Source organism: Eretmochelys imbricata, chromosome 8, assembly GCF_965152235.1.
Source record: "Eretmochelys imbricata isolate rEreImb1 chromosome 8, rEreImb1.hap1, whole genome shotgun sequence".
NCBI lineage: Eukaryota > Metazoa > Chordata > Testudines > Cheloniidae > Eretmochelys > Eretmochelys imbricata.
Window position 1 is genome coordinate 662,142 of NC_135579.1, and position 23,596 is coordinate 685,737.

At 56.1% G+C, this 23,596-nt stretch overlaps 1 protein-coding gene and 1 pseudogene across 3 annotated transcripts in view; one reads left to right on the forward strand and one right to left on the reverse strand.

Annotated features, from left to right (window-relative positions):
* On the reverse strand, window positions 1–14,906 carry LOC144269144 (ADP-ribosylation factor-like protein 3; annotated as a pseudogene).
* The window catches only part of RGS14 (regulator of G protein signaling 14), a 17,919-nt gene continuing 9,160 nt past the window's right edge, over window positions 14,838–23,596 (forward strand). For 2 of the 3 annotated variants that reach the window (XM_077824809.1, XM_077824810.1), the window contains exons 1-6: window positions 14,838–14,983; window positions 18,154–18,175; window positions 18,893–19,047; window positions 19,294–19,386; window positions 21,469–21,612; window positions 22,423–22,572. In XM_077824809.1, the coding sequence (XP_077680935.1) occupies window positions 14,939–14,983; window positions 18,154–18,175; window positions 18,893–19,047; window positions 19,294–19,386; window positions 21,469–21,612; window positions 22,423–22,572 (609 nt within the window). In that variant the 5' untranslated portion in view covers window positions 14,838–14,938. The remainder of the gene's footprint in view (window positions 14,984–18,153; window positions 18,176–18,892; window positions 19,048–19,293; window positions 19,387–21,468; window positions 21,613–22,422; window positions 22,573–23,596) is intronic. The other variant, XM_077824811.1, reaches the window with a different exon arrangement.

The following is a 23,596-nucleotide window of genomic DNA, read 5'->3' on the forward strand; positions in this document are numbered from 1 at the left end:
TCACTTCTTCCGGCTTGTGATCTGGCTGCAAATCCAGTTCATCCCATCCTATTAAAAACAAGAGACTCGTGTGAGCACTGGCCCCTCTCAGCGTCCCCTGGCTTGATCCCTTGTGGGGGTCTCTTTGCCACATCACTGGGCCCTAGGCTTCTTCGCTGACCTCCCCAACCCTGGGACTTCCTCTGCCCCTCTGGCCCTCACCCCAATACCTGGACTCCTTCCCCAGACAGGGCTGAGCAGGCCTGGATTTGCCATTGGCGGTCCCGGTACGTAGGTAGGTTCAGTCCCTCTGCGATCTCTGCAGCTGGTGCTGCACTTGCCAGATCCTGCTTGTTGGCAAACACTAGCAAAGGGACCCCCGTGAGACTCTCGTCCTCAATCAGCTCCGCCAGCTCCTGCCGAGAGACAGAGCGAGCCATCGGCCCTGAGCGCAGACAGCTGCCGGGCTCTGCTGCCCAAGCCTCATTCTAGGGGCTTGCACCCACCTTGTCACACATGTGGGATCTGGATAATGAGTTGTGGGGACATCCCTCACCAAGTGTCACTGAGCTGGCACTTTCTCTGCAAGGATCCCAGGGACACTGTCAACCCAGCAGGATTCTGGGGGCCAGAGGCCAAACCCCTAAGGGCAGGGAGTTTCACCCTCCCTGAGGCTGACTGGAATTGGCACAGCCCTTCCTGACATCAGTCCACTTCCAAAGGGAAAGCCCAGCATGTGTAACCGGTGGGTGTGACGAAGTGGGACTGTTCTTAATGTTTCCTCTGAATAGTGTGGGGGTGCCTCAGTTTCCCCTAGGCAGTTCTTAAGTATCTAGGGGGTGGGGTAAGGGTGTATGATCATTGCAGAGCCCTAGAGGGCAGGTGTGTGTAGGAGTCTTTGGCCACAGAGAATGGCTGACACCCTGTTTCCTGGCAACTGATGGCCTGGGCCCTTCCCCCCTGCAAGGTGAGAGCTAAAGGGCTGGAGAACAAAGGAATCAGGCGACCTCCTGGCCCGGGAAAGGAACAAAGCCCAGAGGGGGAGGGGCTGGAGGGAGTTTTCAGTTTGGGGCTGGCTGGGACATGGAGTGAAGGGCAGACGTGGTTGTCTGGCTCACTGACCCCAAAATGGACCCAACTGAGGGGTCCCGTTCTCTGCACCTGCAAGCTCTGTTTTAGACCATGTTCCTGTGGTCGAATAAACCTCTGTTTTACTGGCTGGCTGAGAGTCACGTCTGACTGCGAAGTTGGGGTGCAGGACCCTCTGGCTTCCCCAGGAGCCCTGCCTGAGTGGACTCGCTGTGGGAAGCGCATGGAGGGGCAGAGGATGCTGAATGCTCCGAGGTCAGACCCAGGAAGGTGGAAGCTGTGTGAGCTGTGTGTCCTGCAGACAGGCTGCTCACAGAAAGGCGACTGCCCCAGAGTCCTGACTGGCTTCGCAGGGAGCATTTCCACAGCATCGCCTGGGGATTCCATGACAGTGGGTAGCCTTGACCCTGGTCTCTGACTATGGCCTGGGATGTGGGTTAAGGTCCTGGCTCTGTCCTGGACTCTGTGACCTCAGGTCCCATCAGTATCATGGGGCTCACGAGCTGGGGAGGAAACATTCCTCACCACGAGCCCCTTTGCTGCCTGCCATGCCTTCCTTCAACTCAGGATACAACTGGCTGCCAGGGAACTACATTTCCCAGCAAAAAGAACAAGGAATACTTGTGGCACCTTAGAGACTTAACAAATATAAATTTGTGAATCTCTAAGGTGCCACAAGTACTCCTCGTTCTTTTTGCTGATACAGACTAACACGGCTACCACTTAGATACATTTCCCAGCAATCCCTCTGTGGGGGATTGGGGGAGGTTCAGCAGGCGTGGGGGTCCAGCCCAGCTTATTCTCAGAAATGAGTAGTTAACAACCCTGGTTCTCTCTGCACCCCATAGATATACCTCCCTCTCCCAGTGATAAGCTGCCAAAATCTGAAGAACCGGTTCCTTCAGTCGCTCTGGGTCTTTTCGGCGGCGGGTCTTTCACTCACTCCAGGTCTTCGGCGGCACTGGAGTACCTGCCGCTGAAGTGCCGCCGAAGACCTGGAGCAAGTAAGGGCTGCTGCTGAAGACCTGGAGCGCTGCCAGGTGAGTGAAAATTAAATAGGTTTCAGAGTAACAGCCGTGTTAGTCTGTATTCGCAAAAAGAAAAGGAGTACTTGTGGCACCTTAGAGACTAACCAATTTATTTGAGCATGAGCTTTCGTGAGCTACAGCTCACTGTGAGCTGTAGCTCACGAAAGCTCATGCTCAAATAAATTGGTTAGTCTCTAAGGTGCCACAAGTACTCCTTTTCTTTTTGAAAATTAAATAGGGATTCTCAGCCAGGGGAGCCTCCCCAGCCAGGAGCTCAGGCAGGCTGGACAGGACAGTCCTGCAGGCTGGATGTGGCCCTTGGGCCGGAGTTTGGCCACCCCTTTAACAACCGGTTCTAAACCGGCTTCAAAATTTAACAACCGGTTGTGCGAACCGGCTCCAGCTCGCCACTGCCCTCTCCCCAGAAAAGTCTTAAATGGCCAGTACACACTGTTATACTGGGCAAAGCAGCTGCTCCAGCACATGGCTAAGGCTTGGTCCCAAAGACCCCCAGAAGCACGCACATCTGTGACCTGCCCCAGCACATGCACTGTCAAGAGAGCAATCTGCCCACAAGTCAGTGTATTTTCAGGGAGGCCCCTGAAATTTGATCGGGGGCACAGCCACATCGTACCTGCCCGGTCTCCTCAAAGCGTTTCTTGTCAGCGCTGTCAATGACGTAAATCTGCCACAGGAACAAAAGGGAAAGTCATCTGTTCACTTCTTGCTCCCCTGGCACCCTGCCAGTCCCACCTTTATGGGCACCGTGTCCCCCAGGCACCTCAGGGTGGGCGTCCACCAGTTCTCCCTTTGCAGGTGGAACAACGGCTCTTGCTGTGGAACCCCAGTATTAGACCCCAGCCGGTCCAGCATCCAACACTGCCTTGTGAATGGGGCCGAGGGGCTCGCTCACCCCTTGGGCCAGCCCTGCCTACCTGGGGGCTGGGCCCCATGCTCACCAGTATGTCTGTGTGGCCCAGGTACTTCTTCCAGTAGGGGCGGATGGCACGCTGCCCACCGATGTCCCAGACGGTCAGCCTGAAGCCATGCGAGTGCACACTTTTTATGTTGAACCCCTGCACAGGGAAGCAAACCAGGCTGTAAGTCCAGTCAGGGAAGGAGAGCCCACCTCATCCACTGTGCGCTGGGTCCGGGGTTCTGCACCTACCTGCGTGGGGGTGATGGTGCTGACCTCCTCCGATGCCAAGCACTTCAGGAGTGTGGTTTTTCCGGCATTGTCCAGCCCCAGCAGGACGATCCGCAGTTCCTGCTCCACAGAGCCCTTGAGCTTTTGGATGACAGCGAGCAGCCCCTGCAAGGACAAGGGGACCCTGTGTGGATGGGGCTGCATCCCAGAGCCCCCCAGGTATGCCTCGGGTGCTGCAGAATCCTTGGCTGGGTGGGTCTGAGCTGGTTCAGAAGACATGCTGGGGGTGCAGTCAGGGAGTTGACTGATATCAGACAACCAAGAGCCATTGTTTCTGGGATCTATCACACGTGATGACATAGAACCTGTCTGGAGAGTGAAACTGAATATTTATGGCAAGACAATTGGACTTGAAAATTGACTGAAGAGCTGACATCCGCCATCTCAGAAGTGATTTATGATCACCTTCAACCCCTCTCAGAGCTGAAGTCACCCAACCCACTCTGACTAGCCCTGGAGGTACTGTGAGCTGCGTGGGCCAGTTCACCACAGAAATAGCTTTCAAAGACACAAGCTTGAGCACTCAGTGTGTATGTGATGAAAGGACCACAGACCAACAGCCTCCTCAGCCGCAGCATGGCAGCCAGGATGGCCTAGTGAGAAAGGTGGAAGAACTTGATGGGATATTTCATGATATTGGACTTTTGAAAGGAGATCCAGTACAGATAATCCTAAAACACAATGCTGCACCATAGAGCATACATACCCCTCTCAGGATTCCTATCCACTTACTTCATAGAGTGGAAACTGAGTTAAACAGAATTAAATGGATTGGCATAACCAAGAAAAATCTCCGAGCCAACAGCACGGTGTGCCCCAATGGTACTGGCTATAAAGAAAAATAGGAAAATACGAATCGGTGTGGATCTTAAGACTCGGTGAAGCAGTTGTAAGGGAAAAAAATATGTCCTCCCAGCACTGGCTGATTTCCTCCCCAAAGTGAAAGGAAGTACAGGATTCTCCAAGCTGGGTGCCTCAAGGAGACTCTGGCAAATTCCAGTAGCCAAAGAAAGTGTTAAACTGACTACATTTATCACACCCTTTGGTAGATTTTGCTTTCCAATATTACCTTTGGGATTACCAGTGTGCCTGAAATTTTCCAAAGAAAGATGGCAGAACTGTTAATGAACACAAATGGAGTTGTCATTTGCATAGACAATATTCTGATATATGGGTCTTTGAGGGAAGAACACACCAAAACTGTCGAGGTCCCAAGGCTAATAATTTAGTCTGGACTAAAGCTAAACAAGGAGAAGTTTGTTTTCTGACTACCCCAAACTGAGACAATAAACAAAGATGGAATCAGTCCTAGACCTGAGAAAGAAAAGTAATTTGAGAATTGAATGTACCAGAACTGAGACGCTTGCTGGTGCTGGTGAATTACCTTGTTTGGTACCCACACGACCTTTCTGCAGTGACAAAACCACTGAATAAACTATTGAAGTCCAACACATCTTGGCTATGGGGCCAAATCAAGAAATTGTCTTCAAAGGGTAAAATAAATGACCTCAATAGCTCTAGCTCTCAAGTTCTATGGGAATAAACCCACAATGGGGACCAGTGGAAACACAAGGAGCTCTGGCCTAGGTGGTGAATTGTTGCAAACAACGTGGCTCTGAGTAGAAGTCAGCTGCATTTTGCCCTTGCACATTCACAGAAGTGGAAAAATGATCGGCATAGATTGAAAAGGAGTGGCTGGCAAGCATGTGAGAACTTTACAGAGATCTATGTGGATTGTATTCCCTTACACTGATAACAGACCATAAACCACTTGTAGCCCTCTGTGATGGGGTGACTGCCCCACACTGGCCCAAAAGGGGTTAATAGAGCCCTAGGGAGTCTACGCAGGAGGCAGCCAATTATAGAAGGGCTGTGAGGAGCAGCCAATCAGGGCCTGGCAGGCCCATAGAAGAAGAGCTGCAGGGCAGAGCAGCTTCCATAGCTGCCTGGAGCTTGAGGAGGGAAGGTCAGGCCAGGCTCCTAGCAGAGGAAGGAGAGCCAGGACCCTGGACAGAGCAGTGCTACTAGCAGTGACCAGGGGGAGCTAAAGACAGCTCTGGGTTGGCTGTGGGAATTTGCAAGCTGATGCCCAGAGGGAAGGGCAAAGAGGGTGCTGGGGGCCATGGGGAAATGGCCCAGGGAAAGGTACTGAGAGGTTGAGGGGATGCAGCACGTGGCTGCCATTTACAGGGTCCCTGGGCTGGGACTCAGAATAGTAGGTGGGCCCAGGTCCCCCCCCGCCGATTGCCACTGAAGAAGTGGCCAGAAAATTGGCTGTGGTAGCCACTGAGGGAAGTGGCTGGACGTCAGCAGACTGCAGGCCCCCGGAAGCGGGGAGATCAGAGCACGACACGTCCAGAGAGCTGGGTCACGAAGAAGGTGCCACGCTCCTGGGAGTGACATGAGTCCTGGGGCGGGAGTGACAGCAGTGAGACACCACCAGAAAAGGATCCACCGGCTAGCAGAGCTAATCCCCAGGACAGCCAGCAGGAGGTGCCGCAGTCGTGAGTGAACTCTGTCTTACCCTCCTCAACGGAAAAGACCTGGATCAAGCACTGCGGAGATGCCAGCATCTCTTGCTAAGGTTAATACAATGTAACCCGATTGCGGAGTATGTTCCTGGGAAAAATCGGTTGGTTGCAGACACTCTGTGAGAGAGCCAGCATTGCATGAACCACCCGAGCTCACAGATGCTGCAAAGGCCTATGTGGATGCTGTGCGCACACATAGACCAGCGTCACAAAAGAGGCTAGACCTGCTGCAGAAAACCAACCTCAGCAGACATGCAACTTCAGGCAGCTCTACGCTCCCTTAGGACTGGCTGGCCCAAGTATCTAAAGGACACAAAGGACATTACAAGACACTACTTTGTGGTACATGGTGTGACACAGCAGGGAGGGGGGAGTGTTGACCTGGGAACGTGGCTGGGGAGTTTTATAGGGGATGGGAGACCTGAGAGCCTGTAACATGAGCCAGGAGGGGGGTTGGGGCCAGGTGACACCTTTGCCTGGAAAACTGGACAAAGGCTGGAGGAGGAGCTGCAGGGAGGCTGTTTGGGACACTGGAGGGTTTTCTTTCAGTTTGGAGTGGGCTAGAGAAGAGGGGAGAGCCTAGAGCATGGGGTCTAAGCTCTCTATCCCGCAGAAGGACCGGACTAAGGGGTCCCATTCATGCCTACAAGCTCTGGGTTGGATTGTATTCCTGTCATCTCTAATAAACCTTCTGTTCTACTGGCTGGCTGAGAGATCACGGTGAAGGTGAATCGCAGAGGAAGCGGGGATACAGGACCCTGACTCCCGCACGCTTCGTAACAACTGGTGGCAGAGGTGGGATCTACTGCAGCCCGTGGATGGCGCTTCCTGCAGTAAGTGACTGGGGAGCAGTAAAACGAAGGGGGGTTAACGAGGACCAGGCGTGCTGAAGATTCAGAGAGGAGCAGTTTCGGGGGGCAGAGGAGCTACGCTTAACCCCTGGGGGTGTGTGACCAGTGAGAAGGACTGTTGCAATAGTAGGGTCCCCCTGGGGACTGCGGCAAGCAGTCTCGGGGGCGGAGGAGTCTGCGGCTTGACCCGGGGAGAGAGGTGGTGACCTGGAGAAGGGCTGGGACACTAGGGGTGAGAGCACACAGGCCTGCGAGTGGCCAGCAGGAAGATGTATGCTAAATGCCTTAAGAGCGATTTGGTGGAGCTGAGTAGGCAGAGGGGGCTGCACACTGGGAGGCTCACCAAAGAGCAGCTGATTGCCCAGCTGGAAGAAAAGGATCACCTGGATGCACCGATCCCTGTCTTTGAGGGAAGCAGCCCAGCAGAGGCAGTGTAGGTCCCAGTGCCTGACCCGGCTGGGAGGGGTCAGACGGCTGCCGAGAGCATCCCGAGACTCCATGTGCCTATGCCTAGGGGAGGGGCTGAGAGGAGCCCAGTGAATACTGAGGGCACCCTGACCCCAGCAGCCAGCTGGGGATCCTCCCGGTGGAGCTCCCCATCCCTGGAGCTGAGGCGGCTGGAATGGGAGAGGGAGATGAGACTGAGAGAGTTGGAAGATCAAGAGAAGGAGCGACAGGACCGCGAAAGGCAGCATCAGCATGAGCTGAAGGAGCAAGCAGAACAGGAAAAGCAGCGGCAGCATAAGCTGGAGCTGGCCAGCCTGAGGATCAGCAAGCCTCCGGCTGCAGTGAGTGAGGGTGGACCCAAGACGGCACTGAGCTTTGATAAGGGCCTCCTGGCCCAGCGTAAGGAAGGGGAGGACATAGATGACTTCCTGAATGCCTTTGAGAACGCCTGCGAGCTGCACAGGGTTGACCCTGCAGTCAGGCTCCAGTTTCTCACCCCCTTACTGGACCCCAAAGGCATGGAGGTGTACAGCCAAATGACAGGGGTGGAGGTAGGGGACTACAAACTATTCAAAAAAGCCCTGCTATGTGAGTTTGACTCCCAAGATGAACTGGAGAAGGTTCTGGAGTCAGTGTAAAACCCCTGAGGGCACATATCTACAATTGACCCACCAGATGCAGGGATATGCCCGCAAGTGGGCGGATGGGGCCCAAACTAAGGAGGACCTGCTCGACCTAATTGTACTGGAGCAACTGTATGAACAGTGCCCATCCGACCTGAGGCTATGGTTGGTGGACAAAAAGCCAGAGAACCCGCAATATGCAGGGCAGCTGGCCAATGAGTTTGTGAACAGTCAGTCAGGGCGTGGCAGGGAGGAACCCCAAATGAACAAGCCCACCATGATGCAGAGAGAGAGTCACCATAGGACCTCCCAAAGGGGAAATATGGAGAACCCCCTCCCAAGGGGAACATCTGGCATCAGGTCCAACCGATCCGCTTGAGGGGACCAACGGGACATGAGCTGCTATCACTGTGGCCGGAGAGGCCACGTATGGACCCAGTGCCCCAGGCTCAGGGACAGACTGAGCAGACTGAACCCACCCAGGGTTAACTGAGTAGGGACCCAGCCGGACGAGGGCCAGACTGCTCATGCAAGGGGGGCTGGCAGCTGTCCAACTGCTCAGGAAGGAGGAAGACCAGCTCCTCTGGGGGGCTGGATGCTCCAGACTCTAAATTCTCACTTTACAGGGTGGGCGCGGGGCTGTCCCTGCGAAGTGAGTGCCTTGTTCCCCTGGAGGTGGATGGGAGGAAGGTCAATGGATACTGGGATACGGGCGCGGAGGTGATGGTGGCCCGGCCCGAGGTGGTGGCCCCTCATCGGGTGGTGCCCAACACCTACCTGACCCTGATGGAGGTGGGCAGGACCCCATTCAAGGTGCCTGTGGTGAGGGTACATCTTAAATGGGGGGCCAAGAAGGGCCCCAAGGATGTGGGGGTGCTCCACCATTTGCCTATTGAGATGTTGATGGAGAAGGGGGGACCGAGAGGACTGGCCCAGCAACCCTCAGGGTGCCCTGGTCATGACCTGTAGCCAGAACTGGCGAGGGGCACTGCGCCCTGACCTTGGGGAGGGTACCTTGCCAGAGACGCAAGACCCTGCCCTGGAGGGGAGGGAGTGCTGAGGGACATGGCCCGCTCCCCAAACCAAAGAGTAGGTACAAGCCTTTATTGGGATGGCGGGGTACTCTCGAAGATTTGATGGGGGCGGCTATGGTGCTAAAGTGGGGCACAAATCTTTGATAGTACCCCGCCATCCCAATAAAGGCTTGTACCTACTTTTTGGTTTGGGGAGCGGGCCAGTCCTGGATCACCTCCATCTTAGCTGGTTCTGGTTTTAGGCAGCTGCTCCCCACCTGATGGCCCAGCTAAGACACTTCAGCCATCCCCACCTTGCACTTCTCTGCTTTTACAGTCAGCCAGGCCCCCTGGAGTCAGTCCAGCACTTGTCTAACCTGGGACACATGATCCTCCCAGGTCTGGCTAAAGACACAGATGTCATCAATGTACACCACGGCAAAACTCTCCATCCCCCTCAGTAGCTGATCCACCAAGCACTGGAAGGTGGCCGGCGCTCCCTTGAGGCCGAAAGGCAGGGTCAGGAACTCATAGAGCCCCAGAGGCTCTGGTCAGGTGCTGAAGGAGGCTCTGGTCAGGGGCCCGGTTCTGGCAAACCCAGACTTTGACAAGCCCTTTATGGTGTTCACTGATGCCTCAGACATGGGGCTGGGGGCAGTGTTAATGTAGGAGGATGAAAAGGGGGAGAGACACCCATCGTGTACCTGAGCAAGAAGTTGCTACCTGGAGAGCAGAACTACGCAGCCATCGAGACGGAGTGCCTGGCCATGGTATGGGCCCTTAAGAAACTAGAGCCCTATCTCTTCGGGCGACACTTCACCGTGTACACCGACCACTCTCCCCTGATCTGGCTGCACCAGATGAAAGGAGCCAACGCCAAACTCCTGAGGTGGAGCCTGCTCCTGCAGGATTATGACATGGACGTGGTCCACATGAAGGGAAGTGCCAACCTGATAGTGGATGCATTGTCCCGGAGAGGGGGCCCTGAACTTCTCCAGGTCACTGGTCAGAGTGACCCCGCTCAGTTCAGTCTCGAAGGGGGGAGAGATGTGATGCAGCAGGGAACGGGGAGTGTTGACCTGGGAATGTGGCAGGGGAGTTTCACTGGGGATGACAGGTTTCAGAGTAACAGCCGTGTTAGTCTGTATTCGCAAAAAGAAAAGGAGTACTTGTGGCACCTTAGAGACTAACCAATTTATTTGAGCATGAGCTTTCGTGAGCTACAGCTCACTTCATCAGATACATACCGTGGAAACTGCAGCAGACTTTATATATACACAGAGAATATGAAACAATACCTCCTCCCACCCCACTGTCCTGCTGGTAATAGCTTATCTAAAGTAATCGTCAGGTTAGGCCATTTCCAGCACAAATCCAGGTTTTCTCACCCTCCACCCCCCCACACAAATTCACTCTCCTGCTGGTGATAGCCCATCCAAAGTGACAACTCTTTACACAATGTGCATGATAATGAAGTTAGGCCATTTCCTGCACAAATCCAGGTTCCCTCACCCCCCTCCAAAAACCCACCCCCATACACACACAGACTCACTCTCCTGCTGGTAATAGCTCGTCCAAACTGACCACTCTCCAAGTTTAAATCCAAGTTAAACCAGAACATCGGGGGGGGGGGGGGGAGGAAAAAACAAGAGGAAATAGGCTACCTTGCATAATGACTTAGCCACTCCCAGTCTCTATTTAAGCCTAAATTAATAGTATCCAATTTGCAAATGAATTCCAATTCAGCAGTTTCTCGCTGGAGTCTGGATTTGAAGTTTTTTTTGTTTTTGTCGCTATCTTAAAACAAAAAAACTTCAAATCCAGACTCCAGCGAGAAACTGCTGAATTGGAATTCATTTGCAAATTGGATACTATTAATTTAGGCTTAAATAGAGACTGGGAGTGGCTAAGTCATTATGCAAGGTAGCCTATTTCCTCTTGTTTCCCCCCCCCCCCCCCCCAGATGTTCTGGTTTAACTTGGATTTAAACTTGGAGAGTGGTCAGTTTGGACGAGCTATTACCAGCAGGAGAGTGAGTCTGTGTGTGTATGGGGGTGGGTTTTTGGAGGGGGGTGAGGGAGTGAGAGAACCTGGATTTGTGCAGGAAATGGCCTAACTTCATTATCATGCACATTGTGTAAAGAGTTGTCACTTTGGATGGGCTATCACCAGCAGGAGAGTGAATTTGTGGGGGGGGGTGGAGGGTGAGAAAACCTGGATTTGTGCTGGAAATGGCCTAACCTGACGATTACTTTAGATAAGCTATTACCAGCAGGACAGTGGGGTGGGAGGAGGTATTGTTTCATATTCTCTGTGTATATATAAAGTCTGCTGCAGTTTCCATGGTATGTATCTGATGAAGTGAGCTGTAGCTCACGAAAGCTCATGCTCAAATAAATTGGTTAGTCTCTAAGGTGCCACAAGTACTCCTTTTCTTTTCACTGGGGATGGGAGACCTGAGAGCCTGTAACCTGAGCCAGGAGGGGGTTGGGGCCAGGTGACACCTTTGCCTGGGAAACTGAACAAAGACTGGAGGAGGAGCTGGGGGGATTCTGGGTGAGACGCTGAAGGGTTTTTCTTTCAGTTTGGAATGGGTTAGGGAAGAGGACCCAGAGCGGGGGTCTAATCTCCCTACCCCGCAGAAGGATCTGACTAAGGGGTCCTGTTTGTGCCTACAAGCTCTGGGTTGGATTGTGTTCCTGTTGTCTCTAATAAACTTGCTGTTCTACTGGCTGGCTGAGAGTCACGGTGAATGTGAATCGCAGGAAACAAGGGTACAGGGCCCTGACTCCCCCACGCTTCGTAACACATAGACAGTTAAAGTGAGTCAAATGGACTCATGGTTAAAAGCAACTGCACTGTAATTCCAACAAAAGGAGAGGAGAAATCCTAAGCCTCACCCAGGAAGGACAGAAAGGACTAACTAAATGCCATGAACGGGCCATCCAGTCGGTGTCGGTGCCAGGTATCAGCAAGGGCATAAAGAATAGAGTAGAGCATGTGAACACTGCCGAACACAACACGAAGAATCTTCAACAACGCCCCTGCCAGCCAGATCTTGGAAGAGACTAGCTGCAGATTTATGCCAGTTCAGAGGACAGCATTATCTTATTGTCATTGACAGTTTTTCCAGGTGTACAGAAATAACATACTTGAAAGACATAACATGTTGCAGTGTTATCGAGAAACTGAAGTGCACTTTTGCTCATTTCCATATTCCAGAGCAACTAGTGATGGACGACAGACCCTATCTGACTGCTGCAGAATTTCAGTCATTCTGTAGAAAACACAACTTTGCTCTCATTCCTAGCAGCCCACATTACTCACAAGCAAATGGAGAGGCTGAGAGAGCTGTACAGGCAGCCAAGAAAATCCCGCAGGAGGAAGATCCATTCCTTGCTCTTCTGAGGTACAGCTCAACACCAATAGCAGCTCCTGGAGATAGCCCCACACAACTCCTGATGGGAAGACAACTCAGAGCGACAGGTTCCTTTCCAAAGTTGGAACAATCTCCAGCATGGCCATACATGAAGAGAGCAGCCCAACTGGATCAAAAGGCTAAAGAGCTTATGAACAGCTTTGCAACAGACATCACTCAGAGAACTGCCGGGTCTAGCACCTGGGGATCATGTTCGTGGCAAACTTGAAGGAAAAAAACCTGACAACTCCAGCTCCTGTAAAGAAAAAGAATTCATCGCCCAGACCACATGTGATCCAGACTGACTGGGGAGAGTTCAACAGAAACCATCAACATCTACAGTTTGTTCCTTGGAAAGAGCCATCAATGGAGCAAACTCTACAGATGGTGGGTGCAGAACAAGAAGACTCAGAGATTCCAAACCTGCTACAGCCAGTCGGTGAAACTAACGGATAGGCAGAGGACCAAGTTGTTACACATTCAGGTCACGTAATTAGAAAGCCAGTATGCCACCTGGATACTTAATAGAGTGATCCATACAGCACTTCAGAGACAGCGTGCCACTATAAATCCTGGACACGGTAGAAATGTAGCACTGAAAGGGGGAGGGGTACTGTCCCTTACTGTTCAGCTGTAATGCACCTTTCTCAAGCCGCCCTCGGGCAGATGGGGCAGCACGTTAGAGGGTCTCATGAGTAGCACAGCGGCCGTGTTGTGCTAAGAGTGACGCTCTGGAGCCAGTCCATAGCTGGCACAGAAGCGTGGCAGTAATGGAGGCGGGGAGGCTTGTAGGGAATCGTGGAGAGAATTGGGGCTGGCCCCAGAACCTCATGGGACCAAGCCAAGGGCTGCTGCCCCCATCCCTTGGGACTGCTGCTCGGCAGGTTTTTCATCTGCAATTCAAGCCAGGCCCCATGAGAGCCCTGGGCTAATCCCAGCCTGATTCAGGCCCCCAGCCACCTGGCCCCATCCCAGCTCTCAGCCTCTGGCCCCATGGTGTATTTTGACTCCATCCTGGTGCCCCAGGGCCATCCCAGTTCCTGGCCTCCCACCACTTTGCTGATCCCAGCCCTGCCCCCCTTGCTGACTGTGAGCCAGGCTCTGCCCCCTTTTGCCTAGGCCCTGCCCTCCAGCTGCTGCTTCGCTCTGGAGAGATTAAATTGGTGCAGCTTTCCAGTGCCCCCCATCCCACACACACTGACAGGTCCCGCTCTTGGGAGTACCAGGCACCGGCTCTGTCATCTCAGCGGGGAGGGTTTGGGGTTCCCAGGTCCCAATGCTGGAACAGTCACACTGAGCACCCACCCTCCTGTGAGGCAGCCCCACAGTGACCTAGCTGGGAGCCGGCCCCACTTACCTTCTGTACTTCACCCATGGTCTAGGAGACTCTACATCCTCTGTAGGGTGCAGGGCGCTGGGTGCTTCTCTGGGCTCGGGGCCAGGTCCCGTCCCGCGGCTGCGTGCCTGACACACGTCCCTTCGCCAGCACGGTCAAGAGGATTAAAGCTCCAGAATTAGCTGCTGTTCCTCCATTTACCCACAGCATTAAATACCTCCCTAGGAAAATCCCCCAGCCAGCTGTCGTCCAGCCTGCCAGCCGCTCCCACCGGCCTAGCCCTGAGCCACAGGGGAAGGAGAACAGCCTGGGGCAAAGCCCCTTTCCCACCCTTGCAGGGTCCGTGAGGCTCAGAGCCCCCCGGTGATACCACTGTGTTCCAGTTGAGGGGAGGAGCCAGCCCAGACCCACGGCAGGTGAACTCCCCCCAGCATCAAGGGGCCTTGGCTGCCCGGACCAGCCTTCCAGACAGGTCACCCAAGCCCATCTGCCACGCCCTATGGGACAGAGGTGAGAGCAGCAGCCCCCAGGCAGGGCCCATGCCAGCAGGGAGCAGGTGCACTGGGTACGGAGCTGGGGTGCACTGGGTACGGCGCCAGAGCCCTGGAAGGCAGTGGGGCTGGAGGACATGCTGGAGGTGTGCACAGGTGCTACACAGCAGAACGCAGTGACAGTCCCAGTGAAGTGGTGCAGCCTCTGGACGAGCTGTCCATCCTGGGCCCAGACTGAGCTGGTCAGCAGACTGCGAGAGAAGCCAGGAGGTTATGGTCCTGAGCACCCACGCCCTGCTGGCCGGGGTGTCAGCGGAGCGACGGGGGCGAGGGCCCAGCCCTGCTGCCCGGGGGAGCGACAGGGGCGAGGGGGATGCGGTACTGGCTGTGGGGGGCTCGGACGCTGCGGTGAGGGGCTCTGACATTGCCGTACCTTAGAGGGATCTGGTCTTTCCAGGTTCTCAACACTTGAGTTGACCCTATGCCCGTCAGCAGGATGTTCCCGTGAGCCCCGTGGCTTTGTCCTGCGTTTGTGGCTCTCCTTTCCTCGATTGCAGGGGCCTCGGCCAGGGCCAGCTGCCATCTCTGAGCGCCCAGGCCCCGTCTGCTGTGGGAGCGGCGGTGCTGGGGTTCAGAGCTGGGCCCCGGGGCGTGCGGCCCTGGGGCGGGGGGCTGGCCTCGCTGGGGGGGGGGGGCTGTGCTACAGGGAGGGAGGCTCCTCTGCAAACCCCAGTTCTAGCTGCGGTTTGGTTTCCATAGTGACACTTCCTGCGGTAGCAAAAAGAGGTAGTGAGCAGCCCTGTGATCCTGGCAGTGAGCGTGCTGTGCCGCTCCTCCCGCCGGGGACGCCCGCAGCCTGCTGGCCTGCGCGGGGCCTGCCCGCCGAGCCCCATGCTCCCTGCCTGCACAGCCCCCCCACTGAGGCATGCCTGGGAAGGCAAAGCACCTGGGTGTTCAAAGCAGCCACATGGTGAGTGCCCGGCCTGCTGGGGGCGCGTGGGCGGGAACGGAGTTCAGCTGCTTTGGAGGTGCGACCGAGCCACACCCAGCCTCTGTGGTCCTTGGCTCGCCCTGGCCGGCAAGACTCCCCCAGGGACAAGGGGGGCTGCACCCCCCCACCAGCGGATCTGCTCCTGGCTGGAGGCTGCCGGTTACTAGGAGGCCCCAACCCCAGGGTTCTGCCCCCACCCTGGGCCACTCTGCTCCAGAGAGCGGGAACGGTGAGCAGGGACCCTGCCCCTTGGGGAGATGCTGTCTTGGGCTCCCCTGCCCCAAGGATGGCTCGGTGCAGCCCATCCTCCCTCCCCTACATTGCTCTGCCTGCCTTCAGAAGGCACTGAGCTATGGGCCCAGAGACAGTGAGGTCCTCAGCCTGCCCATGGGCAGCTGGGGTGGCTGCTGGGACCTGTGGGGTCTGTGCCAGGTGTTGGCAGCCTTCCAGAGACACCAGCAGCTCAGAGCCACCCGCTCCGGGCAGAAGCAGCATTGTCAGTCTGAGCCGGGTCCCGACCAGCCTGTTGCACAATTCGGCATGCTGGGTAGGGACTAGGCCAGGAAGGCTGGGGCCATGGGGCTGCAGCCCCGGTGGGATTCCCTGGCAACACCGGGTGTGTGCAGAACCCAGGGCTGAAATAGTGGAGGGGTGGGAGGAGTCTGTGGGTTGGGATTGAGGGGCATTAGCACAGCTGGGGGGGCATGGAATAATAGGGGTAGGGGTGGCTGCAGGTTGCGATCATGGTGCACCAGCAGAGTCTGCGGTTGGGAGTCCGGGGCAGAGGTAGCAGGCGGGCAGGGCAGAGCTAGGGTGGGGAGTCTGGGGTGAGGATAGCAGGTGGGCAGGAGAGAGCTGGGTGGGGGGCGGGGGTAGCAGGCGGGTGGGGCAGAGTCTGGGGTTGGAAGTCTGGAGCGGGGGTAGCAGGCGTTTAGGGCAGAGCTGGGGTGGGGGTAGCAGGCGGGCGCGGTAGAGCTGGGTGGGGAGTCTGGGGTGGGGGTAGCAGGCGGGCGCGGTAGAGCTGGGTGGGGAGTTGGGCGGGGGTAGCAGGTGGGTGGGGCAGAGCTGTGGTGGGGAGTCTGGGGTGGGGATAGCAGGTGGGCAGGAGAGAGCTGGGCGGGGGTAGCAGGCGGGTGGGGCAGATCTGGGGTGGGGAAGAGTCTGGGGTTGGGAGTCTGGGGCGGGGGTAGCAGGCGTTTAGGGCAGAGCTGGGGTGGGGAGTCTGGGGCGGGGGTAGCAGGCGTTTAGGGCAGAGCTGGGTGGGGAGTCTGGGGCGGAGGTAGCAGGCGTTTAGGGCAGAGCTGGGGTGGGGAGTCTGGGGCGGGGGTAGCAGGCGTTTAGGGCAGAGCTGGGGTGGGGAGTCTGGGGCGGGGGTAGCAGGCAAGTGGGGCAGAGCTGGGTGGGGAGCCTGGGGCAGGGGTAGCAGGCGGGCAGGACAGAGCTGGGGGTCCAATGTCTAACCGGTTTCAGAGTAGCAGCCGTCTTAGCCTGTATCAGCAAAAAGAACGAGGAGTCCTTGTGGCACCTTAGAGAGAAACAAATTTATTTGAGCGTAAGCTTTCGTGGCCTAAAACTCACTTCATCGGATGCAGTGGAAAATACAGTGGGGAGATTTATATACATAGAGAACATGAAACAATGGGTGTTGCCATGCCAACTATAACGAGACTAATCAATTAAGGTGAGCTATCATCAGCAGGAGGAAAAAAAAAAACCTTTTGTAGTGATAATCATAATGGCCCATTTCCAACAGTTGACCAGAAGGTGAGAGTAACAGTAGGGGAAAAATTATCAAGGGGAAATAGTTGTACTTTGTGTAATGACCCATCCACTCCCAGTCTTTATTCAAGCCTAAGTTATTTGTATCCAGTTTGCAAATTAATTCCAATTCAGCAGTCTCTCGTTGGAGACTGTTTCTGAAGTTTTTTTTGTTGTAATATTGCGACTTTTAGGTCTGTAATCGAGTCACCAAAGAGACTGAAGTGTTCTCCGACTGGTTTTTGAATGTTATAATTCTTGACGTCTGATTTGTGTCCATTCTTTTACGTAGTGACTGTCTGGTGTGGCCAATGTACATGGCAGAAGGGCATTGCTGGCACATATCACATTGGTAGATGTGCAGGTGAACAAGCCCCTGATGATGTGGCTGATGTGATTAGGTCCTATGATGGTGTCCCTAGAATAGATATGTGGACAGAGTTGGCAGTAGCTTTGTTGCAAGGATAGGTTCCTGGGTTAGTGTTTTTGTTGTGTGGTGTGTGATTGCTGGTGAGTATTTGCTTCAGGTTGGGGGGCTGTCTGTAAGCAAGGACTGGCCTGTCTCCCAAGATCTGTGACCTAATCATAGGACCTAATCACCCCATCACAGGCAGCCCCCCATGCTGTGCAAAGCCCTTCTCCTCCCAGGAGGGGAGCAGTTCTCTGTTGCTGCTGGGACGTGAGCCCGGCTTTAAAAGGGGTGCCTGGCAGCCGTTTCCCCAGAGCTAGGAGCCCAGGGGCTGGCAGGGCTGTGGCTGGGCCTGGCCTGCTGGGGGCGGCATCTCCAGACATTAGCCGGGAGAGAGCGTACAGCACTCCCCCTGGTCTGTGCCATGAGCCCCATCTGGGAGCTCTTGGGGAGGGCGGGGTGTCTGCACTAGCTAGCTGGCTGGGTGCTGCCCCATAGAAATGCCCACATTAAGGGGTTTGGGGTCTCCCCCAGCCCCAGAGCTGGGAGGTGGCCTGCAGTTGTTGGCCTGCTGGAGGCTGTGGCTTCCTCTCCCTTTTCCTGCCGTCCCTCCCCTTCCTGTGCCCTGGAGGCTGCTACACTTCTCCCCCCCCCCCCAGCTGCAGCGTCACAGCTGATAGCATCAGCCCTTTCTCAATCACCTCACTGAGCTGAGCAAGGAGGGCAAGCCAGAGAGCGCCCAGCCTGCCAGCTGACTCTCGCCCCAGCCCTGCAGGATCCCAGCTCCATGCGAGCACTGAATGGCTCCTGCACAGACCAAGCACCTTGGCGGGGAGACACCTGGCAGCCGGTGTCCTTGCACTCTCCTTGGCTGACTCATCCCTCGCCCCAAGGGCTGCCTGGGCCGGCCTCCCTGCTCTCCATAGCTGCAGGGTGCAGGGCCTGGGATCCTGGCTGACCTCTCCTCTTCCTGTCCTTGCAGGGCCTGGCTGTGTCAGACGGAGGTGAGTCACACCCTGCCTGGGAGATGTGGGGGTGGCGTTAGGAGGAGCCCGAGAGTGGTAACCAGCTTGACTCAGTGCCCAGCCCCAGTGGGGCAGGACCAGGAGCCCTTATGGCTTCTCAGCTGGATGGTACAGAGCCCCTGCCTGGCTCACCCACAGCACCGGGGGTCATGGGGGGTGAGGTGGGACTCCCTGTGGGGGGCAGAGCTCCCTCCTATCCTTCCCCTCCTGCGTCACTCAGGAGATGGCTGGATGCACAGGCACTAGCCTGGCTGCCCCTCTGACAGTGCCCGGACCCCTGCCCAGTGCCTGCCTACCTCCCTCTGGACCCTGGGCTGCTGGCAAAGGCTGATGCCCCTCTCCTGACCAGGAGACTCGCCCGTACCTGAGCCCAAGGGCCCAGGCCCGCTGAACGTCATGCGCCCCTCTCCAAGCTGTCCCAGGTTCTCTGCAGCTGCCGTGCTCCTGCTCAGGTCATGTTTGGCAGAGTCTCTTGCCCTGTCTGCCAGCGTCCTGGTGGTTCTGACGTGTCAGACAGGTCCAGTGTGGCCCGTGGGCCCTAGATCTGGTGCCCCTGCTCTGGAGTGTCTGGCTTTAGGGCTCCCGGCCCTGCCCTGCCAGGACAGCACCTCCCCATGCTGTCCCCTCCGGCTGGGCGGGGAGCAGGCCTGGCTCCAGGGAGTGGGGCAGGGCCTGACCTCTCTTTCTGCATCTCAGAGTTAAACAGCTCCGGGGCCCGTGGCAGTAGCCACAGTGTACACAGCCTGCCTGGTGCCCAGAACGCAGGCTGCGCTGCAGAGCTGCCCGTGGCTAGCTGGGCCGAATCCTTTGAGACGCTGCTGCAGGACCGGGTGGCCGTCACCTACTTCACTGTGAGTGCCAGGGTTTGTCAGACCCCGCCGGGCCCATCCCACCCCCCTCAGTTCCCCCCATTCTCCATCTGCTGGCTTGTGCAGGGACTCCAGACAGCGTGAGGCCGGGGGGCAGAGGGCAGGGCCTGGGCTGGCACCCTGGGGGAGGGTTGGGCTGGCCCCCCCGGGCATGGGCTGGGATGGCCCCCCCATAGGGTAGTGGCATGGGTGAGGCTGATACCACCGTGCTCCTCTCCTGCTCCCCAGGAGTTCCTGAAGAAGGAGTTCAGCGCTGAGAACGTTTACTTCTGGCAGGCGTGTGAGCGATTCCAGCAGATCCCAGCCAGGAACACACAGCAGGTACCAGGCCCAGGGGAGGGCTAGGGGCTTGGCCATGCCCCACTCCTGACACAAAGCATAGGCTGAGGCTCGGACCTGGGCTGCCCCCCGCAGGGAAGCACATGCCAGGGCATCCGAAGGGACTTGGGCATCAGTAGGAAGCTCAGTGGAGACCCTGAGGGGAGCTGCAGCCAATAGCTAATGGGTTGAGGGGATGGAGAACAGCACGGAGCTCCCTTGGCCATTGTGTGCTGCACCGATCACCCCTGCGGGCCGTGCAGAACTAATGGGCTCTAAGAGAAGGACAATGCCAATGATCAAGGGCTGGAGAGAGACAGAACAGATGGGGGTTGTTCCCTTAGCAAGATGAGGAAATGGGGTCATGGTCTAGAGATGGAACCTCGGGACCGTTTGTCAAGTATACAAGAACAAGGGGAAATTCAAAACTGATCAAAGGTAATCCTCCCCCCACCCCCAAGTGTAAATAGCCAGTGGAACTCATTGCCGCAGGTTGTCAGTGAGGCCAAGAACTAGTGAGAGCCTGAGAGGAGCTGGCCATGTGAATGGATAACAGGTATGCAGAGCTATAACAGTACAGATGGCATTTGGAAGGGCTAAAACCTCCTGCCTTGGGCCAGTCTCTGACTGTTAGGGGTCAGGAGCAGGGGTCCTACACCTTCCTCTGAGCATCTGGTGCTGGGTGCAGCAGGGAAGGGCTGCTGGGCCCGCAGGACTGGCCCAGTCTGGCCGTTCCTGGGTGTGATGGGTTGGGTCACAGAAACCCCTTTGGGAACTGCCACCTAATGTGCTGGGACTACCTCTGAGCCCGTTTTCCCTGGCAGCTTGGGACTTCAGTGCCCTGCCTTGTTTGAGCCAGACATACTCGCCTGCTACAAACACAGACCCAGGTCTGAACCACATCCACCACAAGCTTCAGGCTTAACTGAAGACAGCTTGAGAAGTGCTCCTGTCTCCAACACCCAGTTCCCAATGGGATCCAAACCCCAAATAAATCCATTTTGCTCTGTATAAAGCTTACACAGGGTAAACTCATAAATTGTTTGCCCTCCGTAACACTGACAGGGAGACATGCGCAGCTCTTTGCTCTCCCAGGAATTTATTACTTACATTACTTGCTCTGGGTTAATTAATAACTAAAAAGTGATTTTATTAAATATAAAAAGAGTAGGATTTAAGTGGTTCCAAGTAATAACAGACAGAACAAAGTGAATTACCAAGCAAAATAAAATAAAACACACAAGTCTAAGCCTACTACAGAAAGAAATTAAATGTAGGTAAATCTCACCCTCAAAGATGTTCCAATAAACTTCTTTGACAGACTAGACTTCCTCCAAGTCTGGGTTCAGCAATCACTCACACCCCTGCAGTTACTGTCCTTTGTTCCAGTTTATTTCAGGCATTTCTTTGGGGTAGAGAGGCTATCTCTTGTGCCAGCTGAAGACAAAATGCAGGGATTTCCAAGGGCTTATATAGCTCCTCTCGTGGGTGGAAACCCCTCTCCCGGTGTACAATCACAGCTACAAGATGGAGTTTTGAAGTCACATGGGCAAGTCACATGTCCATGCATGACTCAGTTCTCTACAGGCCAAGCCATTGCCCATATGTTAGCCTGAATGTTCCCAGGAAAGCTCAGGTGTGGATTGGCGTCTATCAAGGTCCATTGTTAGCCAAGTACTTCCATTTACTTGGGTAACCCCTTCACACTATGTTGACCAAATCTGCCTTAGGTGCTTTCTACAGCAAACACTTTAAGTACAAGCGTAGAGCCAATGCTCGTAACTTCAGATATAAAAATGATACATGCATACGAATAGGATGAATACATTCAGTAGAACATAACCTTTGCAAAGATATGTTACATGGCATATCTAGCATAAAACATATTCCAGTTATGTCATATTCTCACTCATAAGCATATTTCTAAAAAGCATTATGGCATGCGATGTCACACTGGGTTTCCAAGGTTTTCAGTGCAAGGTGTTGCCAGCACTTGGAGACTGGCTGGTGACCCTGCTCTGCGTGTGCTTCCATGCATGTTGGCAAGGGGGCTCGGCCTCCCCCGTGATAACTCTGTCTCCCCAGCTGGCCCAGGAGGCCCGGCGGATCTATGACGAGTTCCTGTCCAGCCACTCAGTCAGCCCTGTTAACATCGACCGGCAGGCCTGGATCGGGGAGGAAATGCTGGCCATGCCCACCCCTGACATGTTCCGAGTCCAACAGCTCCAGGTGAGCATTGCCCCTGCCCAGCTCCCCAGCCAGGTGAGAGGGGCCATGGAGCCATCCCCCAAGACTCAGGATGGACAAGTTGGGGACATATCCCCTCCCCCAACTCTCAGCTGGGAGTAGTGGGCAGTATTCCAGAGCTCCTGATTCTGGGACTTGTCCCTCTGCCTCTGAGAGTATGAGGGGGCCTAGGCCGTCCTGGGGCACTGGGCGGGGGGAGGGCGCTAACCAGATCTGTCTCCAGGGGTTGTGCTGGAAGGGGGGAGGGACTAACCAGGTCTGTGCCCAGGGGCCGTGCCAGGCTCTGGGTGGGAGAGGGGCTAGCCAGGTCTGTGCCCGGGGGCCGTGCCAGGTGCTGGGCAGGGGGAGGGGCTAGCCAGGTCTGTGCCCGGGGGCCGTGCCAGGTGCTGGGCAGGGGGAGGTGCTAGCCAGGTCTGTGCCCGGGGGCCGTGCCAGGTGCTGGGCAGGGGGAGGGGCTAGCCAGGTCTGTGCCCGGGGGCCGTGCCAGGTGCTGGGCAGGGGGAGGAGCTAACCAGGTCTGTGCCCGGGGGCTATGCCAGGCGCTGGACGGGAGGAGGGGCTAACCAGGTCTGTGCCCGGGGGCCGTGCCAGGCTCTGGGCAAGAGGAGGGGCTAACCAGGTCTGTCTCCGAGGGCCGTGCCGGGCGCTGGATGGGAGGAGGGGCTAACCAGGTCTGTGCCCAGGGACCGTGCCAGGCGGGGGGAGGGGCTAACCAGGTTTGTGCCCAGGGGCCATGCCAGGCACTGGGCACGGGGCAGGCACGGCACTAAGTGCATCCCTCTCCTGGCTCAGATCTTTAACCTGATGAAGTTTGACAGCTACGCACGCTTCGTGAAGTCCCTGCTGTACCAGGCGTGTGTGAGGGCCGAGAATGAGGGACAGCCGCTCCCCAACCTGCAGTCTCACTCCCGGAATAGCAGCCCCCCACCCGACCTTGGCAAGGTACCAGGTCCAGCTCCCCAGCCCAGCAGTGGGGCCCAGGGGTGGGGCTGCTGGAAGGACTGCAATTGTGGGCACCATGCAACCAAAATGGGCCAGATTTGAGTGGCAGTGTGACCCAGTGTCACGGAGTGTGGGTGAGTCCAGGGCCTGCACCCCTCTTCCTGGGATTCACTGTGACTCTCAGCCAGCCAGTAAAATGGAAGGTTTATTGAGCAATAGGAACACAGTCTAAAACAGAGCTTGTGGGTACAACCAGGACCCCTCAGTCAAGTCCTTCTGGGGGGCAGGGAGCTTAGACCCCAGCCCTGGGGTTCCCTGCTTTCCACCACCCAGCACCAAACTGAAACCAAAACCCCCCCAGCAGGCTCCCTCCTGCAGTCTTTGTCCAGTTTCCGGGGCAGAGGTGTTACCTCCCCCTCCCCGTCCTAGCTCAGGTGACAGGCTCTCAGGTCTCCCATCCCCAGTGAAACTCCCCTGCCACATTCCCAGGTCAACACTCCCCGTTCCCTGATGTGTCACATCTCTCCCCCCTTCGAGACTGAACTGAGCGGGGTCACTCTGACCAGTGACCTGGGGAAGTTCAGGGCCCCCTCTCCGGGACATGGCCCTTCCCTTCACATGGACCACGTCCATGTCGTAATCCTGCAGGAGCAGGCTCCACCTCAGGAGTTTGGCGTTGGCTCCTTTCATCTGGTGCAGCCAGGTCAGGGGAGAGTGGTCGGTGTACACGGTGAAGTGTTGCCCGAAGAGATAGGGCTCTAGTTTCTTGAGGGCCCACACCATGGCCAGGCACTCCTTCTCGATGGCCGCATAGTGTTGCTCCCGGGGTAGCAACTTCTTGCTCAGGTACACGATGGGGTGTCTCTCCCCCTTTTCATCTTCCTGCCTTAACACCGCCTCCAGTCCCGTGTCTGAGGCATCGGTGAACACCATAAAGGGCTTGTCAAAGTCTGGGTTTGCCAGAACTGGGCCACTGACCAGAGCCTCCTTCAGCGCCCGGAAAGCCTCCTGGCACTGCTCGGTC